This window comes from Macrosteles quadrilineatus, unplaced genomic scaffold (assembly GCF_028750875.1).
Source record: "Macrosteles quadrilineatus isolate MER2022 unplaced genomic scaffold, UCM_ALF_1.0 Scaffold_4__1_contigs__length_99947679, whole genome shotgun sequence".
NCBI classification, from domain to species: Eukaryota; Metazoa; Arthropoda; class Insecta; order Hemiptera; family Cicadellidae; genus Macrosteles; species Macrosteles quadrilineatus.
Genome location: NW_026542597.1, coordinates 35,321,619 through 35,341,959, shown reverse-complemented (window position 1 = coordinate 35,341,959; position 20,341 = coordinate 35,321,619). Strand labels below are relative to the sequence as shown.

At 36.7% G+C, this 20,341-nt stretch overlaps 1 protein-coding gene across 1 annotated transcript in view; it reads left to right on the top strand.

Annotated features, from left to right (window-relative positions):
• Window positions 1–18,515, top strand: part of LOC128993496 (protein shuttle craft) — a 44,627-nt gene extending 26,112 nt beyond the window's left edge. Inside the window, exons 11-19 of the mRNA XM_054417444.1 lie at window positions 1,391–1,554; window positions 3,151–3,304; window positions 3,826–4,025; window positions 9,182–9,403; window positions 10,033–10,208; window positions 11,544–11,742; window positions 14,928–15,080; window positions 16,770–16,879; window positions 17,901–18,515. Coding sequence (XP_054273419.1) covers window positions 1,391–1,554; window positions 3,151–3,304; window positions 3,826–4,025; window positions 9,182–9,403; window positions 10,033–10,208; window positions 11,544–11,742; window positions 14,928–15,080; window positions 16,770–16,879; window positions 17,901–17,994 — 1,472 coding nt within the window. The 3' untranslated portion in view covers window positions 17,995–18,515. The remainder of the gene's footprint in view (window positions 1–1,390; window positions 1,555–3,150; window positions 3,305–3,825; window positions 4,026–9,181; window positions 9,404–10,032; window positions 10,209–11,543; window positions 11,743–14,927; window positions 15,081–16,769; window positions 16,880–17,900) is intronic.
• Window positions 18,516–20,341: the final 1,826 nt, after the last annotated feature.

Sequence of the window (20,341 nt, the reverse complement as noted above, 5' to 3'; positions counted from 1 at the left end):
CCACCATTAATGGAAGTGAGGACCCTCATTATCCATATTATACTATGTGTAAGTGGCATACCCACCATCATTATTAGTACTTTTTGGCTCAATTAATTATCCCTGTGTAAAAACTACGAAAACAATAACAAAATGTTTTCCAATTTTGAGGGTGTAGGCTACCGGAATTTGGAGGTTATGTATGCATGTTTGATACAAATAAAAAGACACAGGAAGGAAACGGCTTTTCTGAGGTAAGATTACAAGCACTAAGTTAACCCTCTTTTCAAGCTTGTAAGTAACATAGTATTTGTCTATGCAGCTTGAATATTTGAGATATTTAAATTTTTAAAAAATTATAAATAAACAATACGATACGATATTTTATCCGATACAGATAAAAATCGATACATGAGGATACGATACGATACACGTATCGATACACCACGTTCCGATACGAATCGATACGCAGTATTGATACATTGACCCGTATCGCCCATCACTACGCACATTTGCGTCGGTCCGGTCACTCCTACAGACCAAAAGGAATGATCATGACGTTGCTTACAGACCAAGTGATATAGGAATAACATTGCCGACAGACCAAAAGAGAAATATGGTTTAAATGGACTAATTGACTTCATATTAACCTTAAGTGAATTAGTAAGCAATAAATATTGTTTTTATTTATCATTTTGAGCAAATTTTAAAATGCTGCATATATGCGTCTGTCAGTCTATTTAATGAAATCCAGTTAAAAAGATTACATTTTTGTTTCAATAGACCAGGCGACGCACGTAAGTGTTGTTGTAAATTTGGTTGTTTCAAGCTTTTACACAAACAAATAAAGAAACTCCACTAAACACTAGCCAAAACTGCAAAGGTTATAACGTTTACATCTGTTCTGTGATGTCGGGGAATACACAATGTAAACAACAATGTTGCCAACTGTTGTGTGACGTAACCAATCGTCATATCCACAGACCAAGCGACGCACATTTGCGGCAGATATCCCTCTAGACTGATACGATAAAATCAGGGCTTTCAAATAGACCGTTGCTAAGAAATACGCTGATTATTAACATTGAACACCGACGCAACTGTGCGTCGTTAGTCTATTTCAATGTGACCAGCTGACGCAAATATGCGTCGGTGGTCTATTGTGAGAAACGAGTCGACGCACAATTGCGTCGCTGGTCTATCCGAACGTAAATTCCATATAATTGTGGTAGCGAACGTGTTAAGTTTAAATATGTTAGGTACCTGTCTCCAACAGTAATAATGTTTTGTGACTTTTTGTTGTGTATGTATTACCCCTGGACTCTAATTTCCTCAGGTAAGCTAACGAACTCAATCCCTTTTCCAAAACGCTTTTCTCCAGCCACTTGACCTGACATGTATTATTCTACAGGCAGCCCACACAGTTGTAACGCTCAGTGCCATGAAGGTCAGTGTCCTCCGTGTGACCAGACTACCCTGGTGAGATGTCGGTGTGGCTACATGGACAGAGAGCTGCCCTGCACTGAGCTCACTACCAAGGCTGACGACGCTCGCTGTCAAAAGAAATGCACCAAGGTAATATAACCTTACATTCTGATATCAGTGCATATCACATTGGAGATATCATTAGATCAGATATTACTTTTGACTATTGGTAGAAGATATTGTACGGTATTCTTTTGCTAGACCTGTTGGCAGATTCAGAAAAAGTGGAGATAGTCAAAGTAAACCACTGACAAAGTGTGTTATAGTCAAATAGACTGTTTTTTTTCCCAGGACGTTAGCATAGATAAAACATACTCCCTTGTTAGATTTCTCATCCTTATGGATCAGCTGAAGATAATTTTATTGTTAGTTCCGTCTGGTGGACTTTGGAGGTGGTGTTTCGTTTACAATTTGTTTCTTGTTATTTCAGTAATTTAAAACCTCGTTTAACCAAATCTTAAACAAAAACTCGTCCCCTAGTTATATAACCAAACAGTAAAGCACAAATCATGAAATTAACCCTAAAATAATAGAAACAAAATTTTGTCGACACTAACGATCAGTGTCAGGACATGAACTAGACATGAAAAGCGAGCTTCAAAATTTACAATGGGATGAGAAGTCTACTTGTGTTGGTTATTCTATGATGTAAGGCACTGAATCGGAGTTTGCATAGTTATTCTCATTACTTCAGGCCAGACCTAGTGGTTGCAGGTGGGATTTGAACCGGGGACCTCAGGAACCTAAGTCCCGCCATAGACAAAAAGAATTAAAAATAGACCGTCAGCTGTGCTGCGGTTACCATAAGTTCTGGCGCACAACGCTGGGATCGCCACGGTAGTTACAGCGTACACGCTACGTAAACTACAGCGGTGTGCGCCGGAACTTATGATAACCATGGTAACCGCAGCACGGCTGACAGTCTATATTTCATTCTTTTTGTCTATGGTCCCGCGCTCTACCTATAGACTCGCTCCTCCTATAATGTTAATTACACCAACAGGACAACTTTTTGTTATCTGCAGAATCATTTACGCCCCACCACTGAAAAACTGAGGGAGAAACTGTAATTTTGATTGTAGTGCACACTGGGAGCAAGCACATTGAACTGTAGGATAGAATGGAAAATTGGCTACAACTGGTACATAGATGATATGTCTTGTCCTGATCGCCTCTATCTACAACTGTTTAGGTTTAATTATGTATACAATTCCTAGTCTACCTAATTCTCTATTCATCATAATCTTGGATTTGGCCAAAGTTTTTTTCAGTTTTTTGTCAATACCGGTACTCTATTTTCACCTAATCATCTTTACTAAACTTGTAGGTTTGTGCAAAATTAATTGTAAATTTATACTTAATAAACCTCCTAACAAACCTACCTAACACTTAATTTGTAAAGTCAGCTTAAACTTGCATACAGATCATGTAGTAGCGTTGAAATATAAAAAGTATCACTGATCCTGATACCACAAAATTCACCTCTCCACATCATTCTTGATACTACCACTCTTGCCAAAAACAGGGACAGTTTTTTTTTTATTTACATAACACCCGCAGACCATCGGACATGTATTGACTCAGGTAACAAGACTGATCCAACCATGGGTTCTCTCGATCTTTCTACTTTCCACTGCCCATTTTGTTACTTTTGTGCCACTGCATTGTAATTGTGTTGTTTAACAGAAGCGTACGTGTGGCAAACACAAGTGTAACCAGTTGTGCTGCATTGACGTTGACCACGTGTGTCCTCTACTCTGCAACCACATGTTGAGTTGCGGCCAACACAGATGTGAACAGCTGTGTCATCGCGGCCATTGTCAGCCCTGCCTGCAGTCCAGTATGTAACTTGGTCTCGTAATGGTACTGTTATTGCTATATTATTACCATTGCGGGTGACAGTCACAACGTTGATGAGATCCTTGATCAAGATTTAAATCTTGATTTAATGATAACCATTCAACCTCTACCTCTTTCATCGTCAATATTTGCAAATTCTAAAACTACTTCAATTGGTAAAAAAATACATAATTTCTTTTTAGGTATGGTACTTGACCAATTATTTAGCAATGGTAATTTTATGTAGGTCAGTTTGTGCGTGGTGCAAAGTGCTCTTTACTATGTCAAACTCAGGTAAAGCCATCTTTTGAGCAGTTCATTAACTTCTGTAAACCTAACTTGTAAAACCGTTTTTTCATAGCTTGTATTTTAGGGCCAGGTAGAGGGAACAGAAATACTTCCCCATAAACCACCTAAATTTTTGAACAAAGTATATCAGTCACCGCTTATGGTACATTAAACATGTTTTTTTCTGTGTTTTGCTAATACTAAAATTTTAAATTATTTGGTTTTATTTGACAGGTTTCACAGAGTTGTACTGTGAGTGTGGCACAAGTGTGCTGATGCCACCCATCTCATGTGGTACAAGACCTCCCCTGTGTAGTCAACCGTGCTCCAGACAACACGAATGTGATCACGACGTGCTCCATACGTGTCACAGCTACGCAGATTGTCCTCCCTGCGGAGTGCTCACCTCCAAGTACTGCTACGGAAAACATGAGGTAGGAATACTGCAGCAACTTATTGTTATTCCGGATATGAGAAATTAAATTTTGCCACAATATCATCAATCCTTATACATAATTCTGTAAGACAACATTTTTACCTGAAAATTGTGGACATCTGGTAAGTCGCAGAAAAGTGGGAGAGGTCTTAAATTAAAGGTCTTGACCCCATGGACTGGGGAAAAATAGCAGAATTTCCATAAATTTACCAGAAAACGAGATATATCATAAAATGTTCTCTATAAGAATAGCATTATAAGCCATTTACTGCTGCTTTTTGTTTACTTCAATACAGCTGATCGTGATTTATCATCAAGCCAGTACGCAATGTTAATATTTGGATTACTTACTTGCCAGTCAATTGTGCAATGTACTATATAAAACCAGGGATAACATTACCTATAATCATTAAGACTGTTTAGTTACGTTATAGAATGTGGAAATAAATTATTTTACTGGAATAAAGATGGAATAGGTTCGTACAGGTAATATATATTTGTTAATTAAGTAAGTAATATCACAAGTTCCAATGGGAGGAAAAAGAATATTGTTTGGAGATTCTAAAAAGGTACTGTATGTTGCTCGCAAGAGTTAAAAATCAGTCAACGATTAGGCCTAATTTGATAGAATATGTAAAGTCAATCGCACCTTTAAGAGGAACACCACCACATAAACTTACACTAATTGTAGTTTTTTAATGTTGATAAGAAAAAATCTAGGGTTAAGTTTGGTCAATGGGATGCTTTTACTTTACACTAATGTTAATACTTAATACTTTTCAATGAAATGGCGACCATACAAAGTAGGTATTTTAAGCCAAGTATGAATGGAGTTGAGTGTAGGATGAGTGGCGCGATCTTGTAGTCATGTTAGTGACTAAGGCCGACTTGTTCCTTAGACACAGCTGTTAATTAATAGCCCATACAGCTAATGGCAACTAAGGGACCTACAGTTTATAGTGGAATCCCAACCACATTTTTGCCTTGGTATATACTAGGTGGCGTTCGCAGAGGCATCCACAAAATTGAGCGGAGCCATCAAGGGTTTATATTATATTGTTTTGGTCATACTGCAGTAATACCAGTCGTTTTTAATGCATGCGTTGTGGGTCTAAAGTAACATTTTTACTCTTTAGGAAGTAAAAATAGTTTTTATCCTCTATGGAGTAAAAATCTGCTGTTGTCAACTCAGTTGTAAATTACTATTGTAAACGACAGCATGTATCGAAATATGTATCGATTCGTGCTTCGTAATCATTTTAACCTACAGTCTACAGTCTCTTCCCATAGCGTTTTAGCATTGCAGATACATCAATCCATTCTCACACTCAACACGCTCACCTTTACTACTTCCATCACCACCCCCTACGTCGTGGACCTATTTCCCTCTCTTCCCATAGCATTTTAGGATTGCAGATACATTAATGTAATTGCCAAAGACAGTTCCCACACTCCACACTGCTAGCCTTTACTACTTTTTTCACCATTTTATATGTCGAGGGGATGCTTCCATCCTCTTCTCATAGCATTTCAGCATTGCAGATACATTAATCTAACTGCTACAAACGGTTTCCAGTTCCCACACTCCACACTGCTCACCTTGCTACTTCCTTCACCTCTTCTTACGTCGCGGACCTTTTTCCCTCCCTTCCCATAGCATCATAGGATTGCAAATACCTAGGGATGGACGAGATTGGATTTTTAGTTCGAGACGAGACGAGACGAGATTTTTTATTTCTCATAAAATTTCGAGACAAGATCGAGACGGGATTTCCCTTCTCATACACAACGGGAAATGCACGTTCAAAATTTTTACCTGATTTTGTAACATTGTTAGATGACTGTTTAAATACAAAAATAATGATAATAGGCAAGAATATTTACAATCTTTTATTAAAAAACATCAGCATAACATATTTTTATTAATTACGCCTAACTTATTAAAAATGCCTACGATTAGGAAACATAGTGATATCAGTTAGGATAGAGTTCAACTTATCCTAAAATAAAATAAATCATAAAATAAAAGCAATATTAATTTTTATGAAATAGTTACTTGTTTTGACTTTTTATAGTAATAAAACATTCCTCACACTGCTTACACTTTACAAAACTTCTCAAATGTTATCAAAGTAATATTATTAAAATAATTAAAGTAATATTTAAAATTAAAGAATTAATTAAATAAGAACGCCTTCGCAATGAAAACGCAACTACAACACGCTCCTGTATTGCGGGTATTGCATTGACTTTCTGCAGGCGTTTTAATTTTTTTTTTTTTATTCTCGTCTTGATAAAAATCTTGGCCAAAAAGAAATCTCGTCTCGTGTAACGAGATTTAAAATTTCCCGAAAATTTCCCGAAATTTCGAGACTTGACCATCCCTACAAATACCTTAACCTAATCGTCATAAACAGTTCCCAAACTCCGGACAGCTGACCTTGACTACTGCCTTCACCGCTTCATACGTCTCGGGCCTTTTCTCTCCCTTCCCATAGCATTTTATGATTGCAGATACCTTAATTTAATCGTCATAAACAGTTCCCACACTCCGTACTGCTCGCCTTTACTACTTCCTTCACCACTTCCTACGTCGCGGACCTATTTCTCTCCCTTCCCATAGCATCATAGGATTGCAAATGCCTTAATCTAATCGTCATAAACAGTTCCCACACTCCGGACTGCTCTCCTTTACTACTTCCTTCGCCACTTCCTACGCCACGGACCTGTTTCCCTCCCTTTCCATAGCATTTTATGATTGCAGATACCTTAATCTAATCGTCATAAACAGTTCCCACACTCCGGACTGCTTGCCTTTACTACTTCCTTCGCCACTTCCTACGCCACGGACCTGTTTCCCTCCCTTTCCATAGCATTTTTTGATTGTAGATACCTTAATCTAATCGTCATAAACAGTTCCTACACTCCGGACAGCTCGCATTGACTACTTTCTTCATCACTTCCTACGTCGCGGACCCGTTTTCCTCCCTTCCCATAGCATTTTATGATTGCAGATACCTTAATCTAATCGTCATAAACAGTTCCCACACTCCGGACCGCTCGCCTTTACTACTTCCTTCACCACTTCCTACGTCACGGACCTGTTTCCCTCCCTTCCCATAGCATCATAGGATTGGAAATACCTTAATATAATGGTCATAAGCAGTTCCTACACTCCGGACAGCTCGCTTTGACTACTTCCTTCATCACTTCCTACGTCGCGGACCCGTTTACCTCCCTTCCCTTATAATTTTTGGAATGCAGATACCTATATCTAATCGTCATAAACAGTTTCCACACTCCAGACTGTTCACCTTTAGTACTTCCTTCACCACTGCCTACGTCGGGGACCCGTTTTCCTCCCTTCCCATAGAATTTTAGGAATTCAGATACCTAAATCTAATCGTCATAAACAGTTCCCACACTCCGGACAGCTCGCCTTGACTACTTCCTTCATCACTTCCTACGTCGCGGACCCGTTTTCCTCCCTTCCCATAGCATTTTATGATTGCGGATACCTTAATCTAATCGTCATAAACAGGTCCCACACTTCGGACCGCTCGCCTTTACTACTTCCTTCACCACTTCCTACGTCACGGACCTGTTTCCCTCCCTTCCCATAGCATCATAGGATTGGAAATACCTTAATATAATGGTCATAAGCAGTTCCTACACTCCGGACAGCTCGCCTTGACTACTACCTTCATCACTTCCTACGTCGCGGACCCGTTTACCTCCCTTCCCTTATAATTTTTGGAATGCAGATACCGATATCTAATCGTCATAAACAGTTTCCACACTCCAGACTGCTCACCTTTAGTACTTCCTTCACCACTTCCTACGTCACGGACCTGTTTCCCTCCCTTCCCATAGCATCATAAGATTGGAAATACCTTAATATAATGGTCATAAGCAGTTCCTACACTCCGGACAGCTCGCCTTGACTACTACCTTCATCACTTCCTACGTCGCGGACCCGTTTACCTCCCTTCCCTTATAATTTTTGGAATGCAGATACCTATATCTAATCGTCATAAACAGTTTCCACACTCCAGACTGCTCACCTTTAGTACTTCCTTCACCACTGCCTACGTCGCGGACCCGTTTTCCTCCCTTCCCATAGAATTTTAGGAATGCAGATACCTAAATCTAATCGTCATAAACAGTTTCCTCACTCCAGACTGCTCACCCTTACTTCCTTGCTTCCCTTACTTCCTTTAGCATTTCCTACGTCACGGACCTCAAGCTAGTGTCGTCATTTGATTATATTTATGATTCATACCGTTTTTGTTCTAATATCTGTGGAATAATGCTATCAGCTATTTCTTTATCTACTGTATTCAAAAGTCAACAGCTGATCATATGTTTTTGTTTATGTGTCAAATACTGCTTCCATAAGGATTACATTGAAACTTTGAGACCCAGTGGGGCGGATTCCTGAGAGTTATTTTTAACGCCATATAGATGTTGGCACTCACCGATATGGTCTTTATCACCATCCAAAATTTGAAAACGATCGATTCAGCCGTCTAGGAGGAGTTTGCGTATTACGAAATGCATAAAAGTCGCCGTATAAGAGCTTCGCTCAACAAATTGGTCTAATTTCCAGATATAGTCTATATAAATAATAGTCTAATGTTGTTAAACCTTAACAAAAGGAGTGTAAACTTAGAAATATTAACTGGGTAGGGATGCTAATTTAGCGGGTTTAGCCAAGATCTAAGCTTACCTCAACATACCTTTTTTTTGCCTTTTCATATTTGACGTAAACAATTTCCAAAATTACAATCAGGGAAGTCATCTTTATCACCATTAACCACAAAACCAAAGCTACCTTAAAAAACCAGTATTTATTCACAAACAAGTATATGTTTGCTGCCTTTAGCAGAGTTAAACCTATGTAGTGATTCAAATGATTTATTTAAAATAAAATCAACAAAGGCTAACAACAAACTGTGTTTTACACAAAAGATATGGCGTACAGGGTTATCTATTCTGACACATAGATAATATATTTCTTAGTTTGTTGAAATATTGGAATAATTTGTTTTATATTATTAGGGACTTATGCTATTATTATTATTTGCTTGTAGGGACTTAGCAATAAATGTGTAATTTTAAACCCACACACAACTCAAGCTATGCATTTTGCAGTTGCGCAAAGCAGTGCCTTGCCACATGAAGGAGTTCTCGTGTGGCCTGCCGTGTGGTCGCGCGCTGCCGTGTGGACGACACAAGTGCATACAGCCGTGTCACGGGGGCGACTGTGTCACGAGCTGTCGTCAGCCGTGTACCAAGCCCAGGGACTTGTGTGGTCACTCCTGCAACCAGCCTTGTCACGACGGAGAGTGTCCTGACATGCCGTGCAAGCAGAACGTGAGTCGCTTACAAGATTGTGTTCTTAGATGTAGTGGTTCCCGTAGTTCCAAGGTCTCTGCATCTTCCATCCCTCAACAGGACCTTTACCTCCGCCATCTGTCATCTCACCTCTATTTTTTTCCACATTTAAACCAAATTTTTAAGCCAAAATTATAATTTTAAAAAGTGTTTTCTAATCTGCACGCAAACTTTTGTTTTCTTAGCAGCATTGGTCGTTTTTAACTACGTAACAAAACATATTCTATTTTTTTCTGGTAAATCCGGAGTCAAACGCTAGGCCTCATCCTCACATAAGCATACAAACTGAATTAAAAATTGTTCTACAAATATTTGAATTTACAAGCAGGTGTGTTTTCAAATCTGCTCACAAACTCTCAGTTTTCTTATATTCTCTTAACGTTTTGTTGTTTCAATTCAGGTAACTGAAACACTGAAATTTATAAACCAAAATGTGTACATAAACTGTCGCAACTTCCCAACTCTAAAGATTATTATGATTACAATTTTTACAAGTCTACCATCGTATTAGTTTTGATGAATCCAGGAATATAATAATTAACTTTGTGTACGAGTTGGTTTAATTTATTTAATCATGAAATAACATTGAGTGTTTTTTTTTACAACAGGTGGTAGTTACCTGTGAGTGTGGACACCGCAGCATGTCTCGACCTTGCTATGAGAACAACAGCGAGTATCAGCGGATCGCCACGTCCCTGCTGGCCTCCAAGATGGCCGATGTGCAACTGGGTCGTTCTGTCAACCTGTCTGACATGCAAGGCTCCCGCAAAGTCACCATGAAAACGTAAGATTAAGATTACTTGCTTGGATATTAATCAATTCTACAGAAAATCTGATGTATATTGGAGTTTCAAGTGAAGATCATTTTACTGCCTGGTTTTAACTGTCGTCTATGTAATCCTCACCTAAATAGACTACCTTCTTTTTTTAATATTAAATATATAAAATAATGAGTTAATTTTTTTTTGCCACTAGTAACATTAATGTAGGAGTATAATGTGGAAAGGCATCTAGAGCATTAGAAAATTGAAATCTAGAGTTGCTTGGATACTCAGAAATGGTTCACATGACTTAACAGGAAGTATTTAATCTTTGTACCATAACAAAAATATAATTTATTTATTTCATAATTTCTAGGGATGGACGTGTCCCGAAATTTCGGGAATTTTTCGGGAAAAAAATATTCCCGATTATCGGGACGGGATTACAATTGATTCGGGAATTTTTCGGGACGGGATTTGGTCCGATCGTCGGCAATTTTGCCGCTTCGCGATTGCCAATGACGCCGCTATTGCGATAGGTCCGCGAACGCAGGAGACGAAGTCATTTCGACGATTGCGCCATGACCGCGGAGTTATTTTGACGATTGCGCCGTGACCGCGGAGTCATTTTTTTTTTTTCGCGCCGTGACCGCGATTCATGGACCGACGATCGCACCGTGACCACGAGTCATAACAACGATCGCGCCGTGACCACGGAGTCCTACCGACAATCGCGCCGTGATCGCGGAGTCATACTGACGATCATGCCGTGATGGCGAGTCATACCGTCGATCACCCCGTGACCGCGGAGTCATACCGACGATCGCGCCGTGACCGCGGAGACATGCCGACGATCGTGCCGTGATCGTGAGTCATACCGACGATATTGCCGTGACCGCGAGTCATTTTGACGATAGGTACCTGTAAATTGTTACCCATTTTTTGGTTTTTTTATAGATCAGTGCCACAAACGGTAAAAATTGATTTCGTATGTCTTTTTTGGTAACTGCAATACTCAAGACTTTCTTTTTATGTACAGAAAAAAATCCCGTCCCGATAATCGGGAAGGAAATAAAAATCCCGTCCCGTCCCGAACTAAAAATTCAATCCCGTCCATCCCTAATAATTTCTTTAGCAGATGGGTTTCCTTAACAATTTTAAGTTAATATTTATAAAATTCTTAGCGTGGGGCCTTCCTTCAACGACTTGTTTTTTTTTTTTTTTTCTATTCAAGATTTGGTTTTGCCACTCATTAATAGAAACTAGTCTCAGCTGATCCTAGTCACTAATATAGATATCACCTTAATCATTTAACCTTTACCTTAAACCTTACACCCTGTATGTAATCTCCCCACTAGGCTGGAGTGTTCTGAAGAGTGTCGTGTGGTGGAGCGTAACCGTCGTCTGGCCATTGGTCTACAGATCCGCAACCCCGACCTGAGCGCCAAGCTGACTCCTCGATACTCTGACTTCATGCGAGGTTGGGCCAAGAAAGACCCTCGGTTCTGTCAACAGATACACGACAAGCTGACCGACCTTGTCAAACTGGCCAAGGAGGTAAGAAAATAGGTGGAGATAGGTGGAAAGTAGGGTCTCATGGTCCTTTTAAAACTTAAATAGCAATACAAAAACACAACAAATATATTTTATCATTATAGTCAACTAGAAGAGTACCCGTCCTTCGTACAGGGTTGGAGTATAAGTATAAAATATTCATTGCAGTTATATTCGTGCTATGCGTTTGCAATGGAAGAGGACCCGGTTTAAGAAAATTTGGTTCTTTTAATTTACGGTATACTTACTTTAGTATAGCACATCTACCATAGCTATAATGTTTCAGCTTACAGACACTCATCGGACGCCTTAACTTGTAAGGTCATCAAGAAAACAATTGTCTGGGGTGCGCAATAATTTGTTTTTCAGATGAAATATGCTTCAAGGTCTTGGCCTGCCCCTGTTAGATAAGATAAGATAAGATAGCTAAAATGTTCTACCACTGCACCTAAACAATAGAAAAAAGTAAAGTTCTCATTGTGTGTCACAGCTTTTTGTTGCTGCTTGGTTTAAATTAGCTGTTGTCGTAAATAATAAAAAAATAATAGTGCTGCACTCTGTTGGTAAACTTTATTACTTTATAATGCTATTGAATATCATAGAGCCAACTTATGTAGTTGAGACAGCTAATTAAATTCTTTAATTCATTTTAAGTATGAATACTCATAAGGTTAACATGGGAAACTTTAGAGCCACTGGGGCGGAGCCCGAAAGAATTTTTGAGATGAGAATACATCTATATGTTAATTGGGAACGTGAAATATCATCATACCAAATTTCAGCCCAATCCATCCAGTAGTTAATGCGTGATTGAACTTCAAAAAAACAAACAAATAAACAAACACACAAACTTTCACATTTATAATATTAGTAAGATGGGTCGCCGGAATTTTATCCCCCTGGAATTTTACCCCCTGGGCAAAGCTGACGTCACTATGACGTAGTAACCTGAGTGGCCAAAAGTTTGTTTGCGGCCGGAATTTTACCCCCGCGGATTTGGAAGTCTAATGAAAATAGCCAGAGCGTGATTAATTAGATTAGCGATAAAAACCGGAATTTTACCCCCTGTCCATATAACTAGCGTTTAGACAACTGAAAATGTACGGGCCGGATTTTTACCCCCAGATTTTTACCCCCGGAATTTTCCCCCGGATTTTTACCCCCTGGAATTTTACCCCCGGATTTTTACCCCCCGGAATTTTACCCCCTGGCCGATTTTAGAAATTGAATGATTGATTTTCTTATTTCTGCTTTTAATTAATTGTAAACATTTCATTTTATTTAGTCGCCTACCTTTATTTATTTATTTTGTAATCTCAACTAAGTAAACAGAATTCGCTGTTTAATTTTGATGTTTGGGGCCAACTGTTGGTTAATAAGTATGTAAAATAAACTGAGTAGTTCATTTAAATGATAATCGGGTGAACATTTCTTCGTAAAGAAACAATAAGGCATATTTTGTTATTGTTACAATACAAACGAAAAACATTGTTTACCACGGTTGTATAATAAATCGTTAAAGAAATCTTCGAATCAATTACCATTCTGATGTTTTTTTATACGTCATATTAATCAACTGTTGGCTTCAAAGATCGAATCCTGATACTTTAATCCCAAAATTAAAATCAAAAACCTGTTCAATTATTTGATGTTACAAATAGGCTGTTAAGATAGGCTACTTAATACTGTAATAAAATGTTTATTATTAAATTAAAACAGAATGAAGATAATTAATCATTCTCACTAATTTATATATCTGGCCAGGGGGTAAAATTCCGGGGGTAGGTTTTTATAATTTGATGTGTTCTGATTAAATTCACAACCGTGTAAATATATGTTTAATTCCGCGTTTAATCCATCGAGCTGATGTCGAGAAACTCAAAAGTTCGCGGCTGGAATTTTACCCCCTGGTTTGTGACGTCATGTTTGCCCAGGGGGTAAAATTCCAGGGGGATAAAAATCCGCTACCCCAGTAAGATCTACTATGTAAAACTATGCAAGCCTCTTGGCTTAGGTCAAATAGTTGTACTGTATCGCAAACCAGTCACAACTAACTATCAACGGTTTTAATAGAATATCATTCCAAAGACAGGCAGTAACAATAATTGCTCTGTTACTAACTGTAGTCCCATGAAGAGATTTATGCAAAGTGGATGAAGCAGTGTGTGAATTCCTAGCAAAGCAGCGAATCAGAAACATCAGTGTAGTTCGATACTCCAAAAGGTTTATCTAGAGGTTTGTTAAACTAAAAACAATGTTACTCCTCAAATCCAAGCCATGTTTTAGCGAATTTCCCATATAAGGAGTAAGCTATTACCGTAGTACTCATGGTAAGACCTGGACACGGGACTGATTTTTTTTTGTTTTGATGTCTAGAAGCCAAAAACACCCTCCGGTCAAATTCATATATATGTATATATTTATATAGGTATATATATATATTTATGTCCGTTAGCACGATAACTCTAACAAAAATCATCCGATTTTGATTAAATTTGGTATATACGTGTAAACCTACATTTATTCAAACGAGTTCGCGAACCAACATGATCGGACTATGGGAACGGGGGTTTACAGGGGGTTTTATGGGGTAAAAATAGGTTTTCCCCATTTTTTACCCAAAAAACATATAATTTAGCAATTCATTTCCAAACCATTTTGTAGAGCTTAAAAAAACAAATAATTTAGTATATTGAAGCGTTATTATGCACACGGAGAAAATTCAAAAAAAATGTAAATTTTAAATTCCCATGTTATTCTTATGGAGAACAAGTAAACTGTTGTAGTTTGCTTGAACATATTTTGATCAAATTTGGAAAATGTTTTTATTTCTTACTAACTATTAACATTTTACAAAAAAAACAGTTTTATCCTCCCTTATGCAGCAAACCTAAGTACTTAGTCGTAGTCATAGTCATAGTCAAATTTCTTGATTTATCTTGTATATAGGCCTACTATACACATACATAAATAGTGTCACAATAAGGTAAAATAATGATAATCTTATGGCAAACTACATCAAAGCTCTCTCAAAGCTATTTAAAAATTAATTTTCTATTTAAATAGGAAATAAATGTTATATTTTTAAGTTGACATTTTAGTGTAAATCCAATCTGGCAAATGGAAATTCGCTTAGTCTGCACGTTTGCTGTGGCGGGGGTATATTACAACAAATATGTTTTTTTTAGTCCAAGCAGAAGAGTCGGAGCTATTCGTTCGAGACTATGAATAGAGAGAAGCGCCAGTTTGTTCACGAGTATTGCACTCATTTTGGTTGTGAATCTGTTGCTTACGATGCAGAGCCTAAACGCAACGTGGTTGCAACCGCTCAGAGAGATAAGGTATGTAATTTTTATTGATAGCCTTGCATTTTTCAGCTTGGTTTGAGCTTACATTCTTTAAAACTCTGATGATGTAAAGCAAAATACTGATTATGCACATGATTACTGTACAGTAAAGTTCTTATATTCTAAACTGTTTAGTAAGAACAATCAACATTGACATAAGAATTTTTGTGTAACATTTTTTTTAAAGGAATATGGTTTAGCTTATTTGTGAAAATTAGTCGAGTGGCTAACGCTAACACAATAATGTTACTGTGTTTTGTTGGTCACACTGTCTCGGTTGGTTGGACTTGTCAAAAATAACCCCATCTGATTGGTTCGAATTTGACAGCTATCCAACCAACTAAAGGCCAACGTAACAACACGAAAAACTTAATAAAACCAGCAAAAGCTTTTTAAACACTGAGTGGTGACTCCAGTTATAATTACAGCTCAGTGGACATGGCCTGTGTAGCTTCGTTGATGACAAATCAGCTGTTTATTTAGCTAGAACAGTTATTTAACACCTGAACAGCTGAGTACAGTTTTAAACCATCAGAAATTTACTCAATTTTCTCAAGAATACGAATTTCCCTATAGGGAAGTAGCTATTTTTTTACTAAAAAGGTAAAAAGTGGGGACTTTACCAGATTCCTTATAGCAGCAAACCTAGGTACTCTCTAAACCTAATGTTATTTAAATAGATTTAATTGAAAATCCATTCCGACAAATGGAAATTTGCTTAGTCGTCAGGTTTGCTGCAGCGGGGGTAGGTCCTATTTAATTTATCAATGGAAAAAACATGGGTTCAAAATTGCAAAAATGCACATTGTGCTATTATTTCAACTTTAAATGCAAATATATTGCTATCTGTAAAGTGAACAAGCATGCAAATTATAATATTTCCATCTTATTTAATGTTGGAGTTAGAATAGTAGCCAATGGTTTTGGCTTAACAAGCCATTTTTCTATACTCCAGTTGGGTATACACATTTACAGTTTTATAGCTTATCCATATTATTAAAAAAATTTGTTGGATTTTTGTATGCTGCAAATCGAACCCTAAATATTTATTTTTATAGGCATATTGGGTATCAATTAAAAGCTCTTATCCTCTATATTTGCCTTTTGCTGGTTTGTATGATATCCCTTGAAAGCACTTCATCCTTTTTACATTTTTACATTTAAGAGTTTGTGCTGGATTCCGTTGTCAATCATCTGGACCTTTTCAAATTTACATTTGTTTACATAAAAACAGATAGCGATGATACGATTCTGTCTTCATCCATTTGAAAAAGGGGTTATATCGTTACAGTTGGTGATGTTTTTGTGAATTCAAGTAAAATATTGTAATGTTATTTGTTTAAAATGTAAAGAAGAAAATGACTTGCGTTAAATTTTGGTGTTGTAATAGAATTTTGTGTTTTCATAGTATGTTTTATTGATGTTTTAGTGAATTGAAGTAAAATATTGTAATGTTTAAAATGTAATGTAGTTCAAAATGTAAAGAAGAAAATGACTTACTATAGATTTTGTGTTTTCATAGCATGTTTCATCAGGGTATGTAATTCTTCTAAGATGCCCTTGTATAGGCATGAAATGCAAATAATAGAGATATGATGAGAAATAATTGTTTTCGTCCTTATCAACTTATCAAATGTATCACGGATTTTGAAGTCACGAAGTGACGCTACTGAATGGTTCCAGGCCTGGCTACCGAGCTACAGTCTGATGGAAGTGTTACAGAGAGAGATGGGGCTGCGGAAGGTACCTCTTCCAAACCTCAACTCTTCCAGCCAAAAAACTACCACTCAAAGGTTTGCTTTGCTGCTAAACAAATTCTTTCTGGCAGAAAATATATATAGTGGGATCTTCTTTGTATTTTCTGTGCAAGTCTACACAAAAAACATATAATGAAGTGTTTCATTCTGCAGCATAACTAGCCGGCTTCTATTCGGAGCAATCAATTATAGTAGAACCTTGATAAGAAGACTCATGGGGATTATTAAATAAGGCTTGTTATCAAGGTTGACTCCTTATTGAGGTTTGCATAACATGTGATTAAGGGTAAAACAAATTAAAATGGATGTGAAAATGACATTTGTTATCAAGGGTGACTTGTTATCGAGGGTCTTCTTATCAAGTTTCCACTGTATTGGGAAATTTTCACAAAGGGAATTTTACACGTCTGTAATAGCTTGGGTAGTTGCCTGTTGATTCTATTTTTTTTAATTCAATATCATTTAGCATACGGAAACTTGTTAAAGTTTATTTTTGGTGAGTTTTTTTTTAAGAAATTATTTTAGATTGTCCTTGGCCCATCACAATAGCAAAAAATTAAAGTTTTCACATTGTTTTGGGATCTGGAATCTGATCACGTTATTTACTAGAAATTCCATTCCCTGTTAAAGTTGTCGCCAGTTTCAAATTAAAATACAGGTAGTTGATGTGAGCCACCGACAGATTGTGCTGATTGTAAATTACTGATTTCCTTTGAATATGCAGACTTTTAAATCAAATCAAACTTATTGTAAGCTATAGCGTATTTTATGTAACGTCAAATATCTCAGTAACATAAAACAAGATTAAATAGAATTTCAGACACTAGCGCAATCTTTGACTGGCTCACAGAACTATGATCCTTTTCAATAAAACGTTTGTGACAGCTGATCCATAAAGATTATAGATTGGATGTATATTTCAGTATCTAAAATCCAATACTCAAAGTGATGCAATTAGATTTTAGGTCAACTATTTCAACGCAATATGACAGGGTGTGAAAGATCAAGTTTAATTCAATTGTCTTTAACATGGTTCTTACCCTTGTACTTGTTTCAGCAATGTTCTCCCAGTAAGAGTAGCATTGAACCAACCAGCCAAGTCTACTGTGTCTGATGCTCCCCAGATTGACTATTTCGACTACAACGGTTAATTGCTTCACCTGACGTCCCGACGCAATCCATACGGGTCAATTTAATTGTTATATACATTTATACTAAACATATTATTACACTAATATTTGAGAAATCCTATGCCATGGTAGCACAGTGGAGTTAGCAACTGCTCACTTAAAAATTCCATTACTTTTAATCTTTTGTCAATTTTTTTACTAGTGTAAGATAATTTTGTTGGGCCTCCTTTTTAGGTATTTTATGGTTCAGGCTTAAATTCATGTTCAGAATTGCAATTAGTAAGTCAGCCGGTTAGATTATGGTGTATGTAACTTAAAAAGTAATGTTTTACCTAAAAATAAAGTTTTACAATGTCTCTTTCCGATTGAAAAGTGATCGCGACAATAAAACTGTTTAGTTATTTATTTTATGTTAATATGGTAATATTTGATTTATCTACAACCATGCTAAGACGTGGGTTTTATTTAGGTATAAGGTATTATTGTTATTTAGATGTATACTTACTTAAGAGATATTTTGGTTTGAAGTAAATTTATGGCATGTATAATGTTTATTTATTTTCCTAGTTCTTTAGGTGACAAATAGCTTTGCGTTCAGTGGCTTTGCAACTTCAACTTATTATATAAATAGGCTTAGAATTATTCACATTAGACTTCAATAACAAACATTACAGATATTATTTGTCTTTAAACAATACAAACATTTCTTCAATCATTGGATGGTCTCCCCGGCTCACGCCAAATGCTTGTATAGATCATCTTTGTTGCGGAATGGATTTTCCAAATTATCATAATTTTTGCAGCATCAGGGGTTGTACCATTTTGTTTAGAGTTAAAAGGATCATAAAATACTAAATTTTACTAAAAATCGTTCAGGCTGTTTTTGATAAAAACTGATTTTTTTCAATTTTTCTCTCACCGATGATAGAGAGCGTTCACACTATTGACGTTTTACAACTACATCACTGACTTTGAAAACCACTTTTTTGGGTTCAGGACGACCCAAAATGTATAGGCCTATATACACCCAAAACTCAAATTTAAAAATGTTGACAAAAACAATACTTTCTCCGTATACTATGCATAGGGGGAGAGAGTAAAATATATAAAACTTTTAATTTATGTGTTACACTTAGACCAAATATACTAATACAAATTACACAATAAAATAAAAAGGTTTGCTGGGATGAGGATCAGCCGAATATGGGTTTGCTTTAAAAGTATGTAACTGATAACAATAGAGCTACAGCTAAATCATGTCAAGCTTAATATTGTAACATTACAAAATACCCCCGCCGCAGCAAACCTTCAGACTAAGCGAATTTCCATTTGCCTGATTGGATTTAGACTAAAATGTCTCCTTAAAAATATCACATTTATTCCCTATTTAAATAGAATCAGTTTAACACATACTTAGGTTTGCTGCAACAGGGAGGGTAAAAGTGTTTTTTTATGTAAAATGTTAATAGTTAATAAGAAATAAAAACATTTTCCAAATTTGGGCAAAATATGTTAATAAACAAGCACACTACAACGGTTTACTTATTCTCCATAAGAATAACATGGGAATTTTAAATTAACAATTTTTTGGAATTTTCTCCGTAACCATTAGGCGCATTATAACGCTTCAATATACTAAATTATTTGTTTTTTTTAAGCTCTACAAAATAGTTTGGAAAGAAATTTCAAAATTTTATGTTTTTTGGGTCAAAAATAGGAAAAACCCATTTTTACCCCATAAAAGCCCCCATAAACCCCTGTTCCCATGGTCCGATCATGCTGGTTCGCGAACTCGTTCGAATAAATGTAGGTTTACACGGTTATACCAAATTTCATCAAAATCGGATCATTTTTGCTCGAGTTATCGCGCTAACGGACACATATATATATATATATATATATATGAATTTGAACGGATGGTGTTTTTGGCCTCTAGGGACCTCAAAACGAAAAAAAAAAATCGGTCCCGGGTCCAGGTCTTACCATGAGTACTACGGTAATAGCTTATTCCCTATATGGGAAATTCGCTAAAATGTTCAAAATCTTTTAAAATTAAACATTAAACCTTCTTCATTCATCTTACACGATGACGCAGTTTAACCACACGTCTCATAACAAAGTCAAGAATAACCAGAAAAACCACGTCTTGTTTCCAGAATTCAATTATTCTGACATGTTACAGTAGAATATACGCAGGTAAAAGTATTTTTGAACGAAATACGATGAGGCTAACGCAAAGTGACATTCAAGACCAGTCAACACTCTTCTAAAAATAAAGAGTTGTATAAAAATACCCATACTGGGACTAAAACATAACGTAACGTTCTGAGGAATGAACTTATCACTTTTTTTCATTAGGTAAAGATAT